Source organism: Puma concolor, chromosome C1, assembly GCF_028749965.1.
Source record: "Puma concolor isolate L17-30 chromosome C1, mPumCon1.1.hap2, whole genome shotgun sequence".
Taxonomy (NCBI): domain Eukaryota; kingdom Metazoa; phylum Chordata; class Mammalia; order Carnivora; family Felidae; genus Puma; species Puma concolor.
Genome location: NC_141674.1, coordinates 161,450,049 through 161,458,580, shown reverse-complemented (window position 1 = coordinate 161,458,580; position 8,532 = coordinate 161,450,049). Strand labels below are relative to the sequence as shown.

The 8,532-nt window shown below is 36.7% G+C and overlaps 1 protein-coding gene across 6 annotated transcripts in view; it reads right to left on the bottom strand.

Annotated features, from left to right (window-relative positions):
* Positions 1 to 4,550: 4,550 nt before the first annotated feature.
* Positions 4,551 to 8,532, bottom strand: part of DYNC1I2 (dynein cytoplasmic 1 intermediate chain 2) — a 59,210-nt gene continuing 55,228 nt past the window's right edge. For all 6 annotated transcript variants that reach the window (XM_086718893.1, XM_086718892.1, XM_086718896.1 and 3 more), the window contains 2 exons: positions 6,945 to 7,070; positions 4,551 to 5,204 (listed from right to left, as the gene is read on the bottom strand). In XM_086718893.1, coding sequence (XP_086575019.1) covers positions 5,091 to 5,204; positions 6,945 to 7,070 — 240 coding nt within the window. In that variant the 3' untranslated portion in view covers positions 4,551 to 5,090. The remainder of the gene's footprint in view (positions 5,205 to 6,944; positions 7,071 to 8,532) is intronic.

Here is an 8,532-nt window from a genome sequence, read left to right as displayed (position 1 = left end):
TAAACATCTGAGAATTAAATTATGATGTCTTAGAATAAAAAAATTTTTTTCTTGGACACCAAACCACTTAACCCTCAGAAGATGCATTCTTATTATGCTGCACAGATGGCTACACAAATGGTCTCTTTACATTTTTGTATCCTTAAGAAAAAGAGAAAAGTTCCTTATTTGTGTGGGGCTTTATAATTTACAAGTTTTCACATTACACAGTATCTCCTGTAATCTTCACAGAAAGTGAACATTTTCCTCATTTAACCCAGACGAATAGTGACCCTTGTCCCGGGTTACATTACGGGTGGTATCAGGAATAGAACTTGGGTCTTCTGAGCCCAGTGTTCTTTTCCTCATACACCAGCCACACTTAAGCAGAAGAGATTTTGTTCCAAACCATTTCCGTTACTTTGTCAGAAAAAAATGTTTTTTAATCTAGCATAAAAATTCACGAAAGATAACATTCCTCGCCATCAAAGCCTTACCGGTGCTATACCTGATTTCTGAAGTCACCAGAGGCAGGTCTCTGCATGTTCGGCACCAGGCAGGTGTGTTCTACACCCCACACAATCACTGCCTCACAGTTTTCTGGCCAAATCAAGCACATTAAAAAACAGGCATGATAATACATTACCAGACACCTGAATAAATGACCTCACAAAGTGAAACAGACCTTTCTGAAAGCTTACCTGAGTGCAAGCTGTTCCATCCTCTGAATGGGAACTGGTAATGGAATATTAAGAAGCCAAAACCGAGATTCCTGCTATGAAACTAACAACACAAAATACTGTAATTTTAGAAAAGTCTGTAAAAGATAGCTGATTGGCTATGTTGAAACTATCAGTGGTTAGGAACTATATACTGAAAACTTAAATACCTGAAATCCATTTGAACTTTAAGAAGTTGTGAACATGGCAGGCAGAAAGAATCTGTACACCTAAAATCCAACTAAAGCTCCAAGAGCGTCAGCCTATTGAGAAAAGTACTGCAATGTGATGACTATTCAAAGTCTTCTGGTTGGCATTCTGAGTTAGGATTGTAGCATCTTTTTCTAAAACAGGTTTGTTATATGTGAAAAGGATTTAAAAAATTTAACATACTAAGTTACCTTTTGGGGGCAGTAAGATTAAAGAGACTGGTTAATGTTCTTTACTGTAATCTTTGAATTCAAAAAAAATATTGAACATGGGTGTTTTTTTATTAAACATGGGTTGTCTCTGGGGCAACTTTCAAATTCTTTGGTAGCACTAGACGCCCCCAGAATCTGTAAACCAGATCTTTAAGTAAATAACTGACCAGCACTAGAAGAGTCCCAGGTATTTTTCCCAAACCCGTAAGATCTTTCTTTAGTTGCTTAGCAATTGGCAAGATGATAGCAGGAAAGCAAGAATTCCTTTTTTGCTTCTTTGTAGCTTGGGGAAAAAAATCTGAATGGAAATCTCATCACTAAATCATCAAATGAGGCAAAGCCAATAGCTTTTTATCCTAGACTTATGCCCAAGATTCAGGCATGACACTACCACCTTGGATGCTACGTCATGTTTGGAACAACTCAGTTCCCACAACCATTGAGCAGCTGGAGCTGTAACCAGTGATCCATCCTCTCTGATATACACCTAATTGCAGAGCTTTTCCTATTTAGAAAATAACACAATACCAATGTTGAAATACCAGGATTGTGGAAAAGATTTAAAAATGCATTGCTCAAGGGCGCCTGGATGGCTCAGTTGGTTGAGTGTCCAACTTTGGCTCAGGTCAAGATTTCACGGTTCATGAGTCTGAGCCCCACATCAGGCTCCCTGCCGCTGTCGGCACAATGCCTGCTTCAGATCCTCTGTCCCTCTCTCTGCCCTTCCTCTGCCCATTCTCACTCTCACTCAAAAATAAACAAACATAAAACAAAAAAGAATTTCTAAAATTGCACTGCCCAAGAGAATGGAAAGATGAAAAATCACATGCTTTACACCAGATTTTCTTTCATTCATTCAAGCCCTTCTTTTCCATATGGTTTAAGAGGTAGAGACTAGTCTATTCAGTACTAGTACAAAACAGAATGAATCAACATTCTTACAATACTGAAAGAGTAGGATCACTCCTAATACTACTTTCCTTTAGTTTCTTCCCCTTAAATTTTAAGTCATTCACTCCTTCAAGATGCAGTATGTCAGCATTACTGCAACAATATTTTATATCTAGAGATTTTCTAAACTTTGTAGGGAATGGGATCTATAAACACGAAGATAGATTCTACCAATGAATTTTTGTGTTTCTTTTTTTGCTTAAATTATACCAAAAATTACTTCTGAGACTTATTCTAAGTTAATTATTGTCTGCAAAACTGATTATTCTTCCAACACAAACAGGGATAACCCTTTAACATAATCTTTAACATCTCATTCAAAAGATAATAACCATACAATAAACAAAATAAGAAACTAGCGAGAAAGCTATGGCTTGTTTCCCACTCAGAAAAAAGTATAACTGATCACAAATAAGGTCTAATTTCCATAACTGGATATTTTTGAAAATTTTAAGGTTTTCATTTGTAAAAGAGTAAAGAGCTGTGCTCTACTCTTCTAGTCAGCTTGATCTGTCAGAAGATTCTATATCAATATTGACAGTCTTAGTACTTACTTTTTTCCTGTCATACAATCAACCTCAAAAGGCCGTTCCTCCCATTAAATTCCTGTATTCCTAAAAATGTAGACTAAAGTTAAATGGGCAAAGGTCTCCATTGCATTTTTGCGGGGAGAGGGAGAGAAGGTATTCCTCAAAAGCACAATCTCTCGTGCTAAGTATTTTACTTACCAACTTTATTCTTTCGCAACTGAACACATCAACTGGAGCTCAAAGAGCATCTGATTTGCCACATCTTGTAACTTCCAACCCTAGTCATAATGATGTTTTCCCTTTTTCTAGTCCTTTTTACAAACTGATGGCAAAAAACATAACAACTATTACAGTGACTACATGAATTTCTCTACACAAAGACAGTGTTATCCTGCTGAAATTGAACTTCTGACTCAAAGACACTGCTACCATGAGCTAACATGAGATGTCTGCCTACTAATATAAAAAAAACGGGGCGCCTGGGTGGCGCAGTCGGTTAAGCGTCCGACTTCAGCCAGGTCACGATCTCGCGGTCCGTGAGTTCGAGCCCCGCGTCAGGCTCTGGGCTGATGGCTCAGAGCCTGGAGCCTGTTTCCGATTCTGTGTCTTCCTCTCTCTCTGCCCCTCCCCCGTTCATGCTCTGTCTCTCTCTGTCCCAAAAATAAAATAAAAACGTTGAAAAAAAAAAAAATTAAAAAAAAACAACAACTTATCTTTGGTATGCTATAGGCAATTTTAGGGTGTTAATTTGTGAAAACTGAATATATTAAAATGGAGAACTGCCTGAAGTAATTACAATTAATAATTTTAGAGCTGGAAGGAAATTTAAAAATCATCTAATCTAAGCTTTAATTCCTAGATAAAAAGAATGAGATACAAACAGACAGAAAGACTTGGCTAAAATCACACTTCTCATGAGTGCCAGAGCTAGAACTAGAGTTAAGTCTAGTATTCCTAGTTGATTATTTCTTACACTATATGATACTCATAGCTCAGAAATTTTATTACTGTATTTGGAAATTTATCTTCCAACAGATTTTAGCTAGAATTATAAAACCAAAACAAAAATGTTCAAATTCTGCTATCTACTCTCCCTTCCTAGTTCATGTTCTGATGAATAAACAACAGGTAAACTTTAGAAAGACAAGAGGTCAGGATTAAGGAAATGGACAATTTAAAGTGGATAAAATAAAGATCTGATCATAATGCTTTCCTCTAATCCTGAAATTGTTTGATTTCAACACTAATTCTTAGATATTTGTCACTTATCTTTCAGACTTATTACACAAGGTTGTGTGGTAACAGATTTCAAGATGTGGAGTTGATACAATGACAACGTCATTTGAACACTTTTCCTTTACAGCTACTACTACAACCATGAAATCAGTTTCTCTCAAAGGAGGTTTTAGTCTCAGAAAGCTCACATACATAGCAATCTCAATCAGTGAAAATAAGAGGCAGCTTTCTGTTTATTCTTTAGACTAAATAGATCTCAGATGGAAAGTAGGGGAGTAATGCAAAAGTTAACCTAGGAGAAATGTTTTAACTGACAGGTTATTTAAACATCAGTCCAATTCATTAAGAGATCTACAGTATAATGTATGGAATATTTAAGACACCAAACTGTGGGGTGCCTGGGTGGCTCAGTCAGTTAAGTGTCCGACTTCAGCTCAGGTCATGATCTCGCAGTCTGAGTTCAAGCCCCACGTTGGGCTCTGTGCTGACAGCTTAGAGCCTGCTTCAGATTCGGTCTCCTTCTCACTCTGCCTCTCCCCCTGCCCATGCTCTGTCTCTCTCTCAAAAAAAAAAAAAAAAAAAAAGACAAAACTACGAGATTTGAGGTGACTGCTTACAAGAGCTTAAAGAAAGATATGGGAAAAAAAGACACTTTATAAAAGAGATGGAAAAGTTAAAACTGCAAGGCTAAGTGAAAATAAAAATCTGAAAAGTTAAAGCATATTTGTTTTTATTTATAGATAGCTATCACATGAATTATAAAGAAGAAAAAGAACATCAGAATGGAACTTGGGCAGATGTATGCATGCTTTGGCTAAGAATAAACAACGTTCTTACATATTATGGTTAGTGAGAACATTATCAGTAGAACAGGGAATTGTGATTATTTAAAAATATGCAGAACTTATTTAATCTGTACTTTAGAAATAACCTGCATATAGTGTTATAAGTTGAAAAGAATTCAAAAGAATAACTAATACCAAATATACACCTGTGTATAAGAATTCAGAAAAGGCTACAATCTGTAAAGTCAATCGGCTGTATTAAAAATGACACAAATCCAAAACAAGATGCATGTTATATAAAAGGGACATTTTTGTAAGACTGTAAGATTTGCTTGCTGCATTAAATCCATGGTTTAATCCACAAAATCTCCTTTTAATTAACATTTAGATAGAAACATGCAAATAGCTTAGGTTCTACTTAGAGTCTTCCCCAAATCCACTAAGGCTACAATATCACCCTGTCAGGAGCTAAGCAGGTATTCGGGTAGCTGCTTCCTCCTCTGCATCAGCTCGGTTTGCATTAATTTCTGCAAGCGTTCGGCCAAACCGTGCCCATTCATCATTTCGGGGGACAGCAATCTGCTGTTAAAAGAAAAACAATGTTTTTTCAATGTACGCTGAAATAAAAGATCATCTTACCCAGTATTTCAGTTTGTTTTCAAATAATTTCTCCATTAAAAAGTAATAATTGACCTAAATGGTCTTTCCATAATTACAGGGACTATAACAACGCTTTACAATACATTTCAAAACAAACGATGATGTTTGTGAAGTGTGTTGTGACAGCCTCAGAAATGATTTTGCTGTTACCACCATCAGTGCAAGAGAAAATAACAATGACGCTCTGTAAATATAACTCCCATGCACTATCTCATGGATTTTGCTGGTGGGGAGGAATTCCTTAACAGTTTTTACTTCTTGCACTATTCCTAATAGGAAATAGTTTTTGAAGCATGCTTCAAAGGGGTTTCTTATAAGTATTTATTTTTGCTTGGAGCATAAGATAACCTTTTTAGATATCTTAATCCCTTCATCAGAAGGTACGTTATCTCTTAACACTTTAGTGATGTACAAACAGCAAAAGGGGAAAAAATGCTTCCCTGAAGCATCCAAGGACCAAAACTTTTTGATAACTGTCATCATAATATTGGAGGAATTCAGATACTGCCATATGAGGACACAAACCACTCAGGGTGGCAAATGAATGTGCCTGTTTCTTAACCTACCACATTAGATTGGATAGTGATATCCAATATGGTGCTACCAGACACATGTGGCAATTAAGTTAAATTACTTAAAATGAAATAACATTTAAAATTCAGTTCTTTAGTTGTACCAGTCACATTTTAAGTGTTCAATAGCCATATGTGGCTAGTAACTACTACATTGGTGCTGAAAGACAGGAATTCCATCTATGTGGACAGTTCAATTGGTTATTCTAAATGCTTCAATCTACCTCCCCCCAGATCCAATTGCTAGAAACTGTAGGGTGTCCAGAGGGGTGGCGAATCATAAAGGCAGAGCAAAAGCAAGAGTGACTAAGGCACTAGTCAGGACTAACAAGAAGGAAATCACCCTGGACATTGCGGATGGCCAACCCAAGTACTAAAGATGAGAGAGATGCAACTCATCCTACTGGATTCAATGATAATGGCTTTGCAACAAGGTTCACGTTACACACAGTCATCAAATAACTCTCAAAAGAGTAATACTACTTTTTAAAAATATTTATCTTGAGAGAGAGTGTACACATGCACAAGCAGGGGAAGGGCAGAGAGAGGGGGAGAGGGAGAATCCCACGCAGGCTCTGTGCTGTTAGTGCAGAGCCCAGTGCAGGGGCTCTATGTTACAACTGTGAGATCATGACCTGAGCCAAATTCAAGAGCTGGATGCTTAACTGACAGAGCCACCCAGGCACCCCTCAAAAGGTATTTTACTACCTGGCCCAAACAAATCTACAAATACAGAAAAATAAGAACTTAATTCTGGAAAGCCCCAATGTCTATAAACTCAACTTTGACTCCAAATTTCTGCTTCTTCCTGAAGAATTTCTAATTTCTGGTGATTTATGCCTCAAGAAACAAGGTACTTCCAATGTATGATATTATCCTCAAAATCTGTTGCATGGGGACACAGAACGTCTAGTTTAGGAAAATTAATTCCAAGAGTTGCTTCTGTGGTGGAAAAAGTTTCATCTTTGCAACCATATAGTTTATACAATTCATGAACCTTGAACACTAGTTTTAGCCACAAAGATACCATAACTACAATGCCCTGAAAGCTAAACAGATGTATCAAAATTACAGGCAGTGAGCCCCATACCTCTCCCACGTCATATATGACAATCTGTCCTTCAGAATCACCCACAGCAATCTCTCTTCCAGAATGAGTCCATCTTACACGATTAAGAGCAGGATTACCCTCCACAGAAATGCTGGCAGTTGGCACCTAAAGTCATTTAAAATATAGTGCAGTGTTAAAAGTTTCATCAAGATTTCTATAAACATGTAAAGCAGTAACTCTTCTTTCTTTCAATCTGGCTACATTTTTTAAAACAAAGATGAAAATAGATAAAGAATTTTCCCAACTTTCTTCCTATGCGGTAATACTTTATGAATGACATTATAGTCAATCCTTGAAAATGGTTTGGGAAAATAACTGAAGTTCTTATATAAGAAATTCTCACGCGACTGGATACATTATTTTGAAAGATCTTTTGTTTATTAAAGGATTCTTTGTTGTTATTTTAACTTTTTTAAGAAATCAAGCTGTTTGAAAACAGACGGCCAAAACCCCATTTTAAAGAAATTTCAAAAGCCCTCATAAACAGATTACGGTTCAATTTTAGAGGACAGAAATTACTTTTGTAGGTTGCAACTCTGTCAGCTGAAACCCGTGATTTGATCCACAGTTCCTAGAAACAGCTTATACTGAAGGTGCAGTATGGGTCTTTCCAAAGCTCTTGTTCCCATGAACTCTCTGGAGCGAGTAGGAAGATAGCACCAACACAGTGACAGTGGTACCAGCCCCTTGGACTCTGACTGTACCTCTCCTATGCTGAGGAAAGAGAGATTTATCTGCCACACACGGAACAAACATTTAATGTTTGGCTCAGACTGGAGACACAATAAAATTTCTGAAATCTGATTAAAAATAATCCTTTTAATTGACACTAGTCATCCCCACGTGATTAATTTAACTCCTAGAATGCCAAAACTGTTATAGAGAAAAATTATAATTTAGATATATTCTTTGAGGTAATGATTATAGGAAAGATCCAAATTTAAGCCTTACCACAAATCTCAAACACCAAACCCAAAGTAAAAAAATACAATTACTTAGTATACCATTCCAGGTAACTACAAATGTAATAGTAAGCCCAACCATCTAGTCAGGGCTTAACAACTTTTCCTAGGAGTATCTGAATGTTCCTCCTCAAACTACTAGACCAGTAGTTAGGATAGTTAAGTATTCCTACATTTCCAATACATAACTTCATTGCCCTGTATAACCAACTATTTTATTTCAAGGAATTTGGACAGCTGCCACTAGACATATGAAGAAATGTGGAATGCGGGGGGAAGGCACCAGGAGACTTTCCCCTCAATAACTGCTTCTGACAGAACTGTAAAATATTACTTCTTACCACCACGTAGCAATAGAGAACTCAAGGAACATCTCTAAGTTGGTAAAAATACACCTAATATAAGTAATAGCTACAGTTAAATTTCATTGACAGTAAATGATTTTAGCATAGTAATTAGGCAATTTGGTGATTTCTGTATTCGTTTTATAGTAACAGTAACAACCTGTTTTCAGTCCTTTATGGAACAAGTCATCAAAATACATTCTTTCATTCAAGTAAGTCAGGCTAAGACCAATGTTTACGGATGATATACAATTCTGTCAA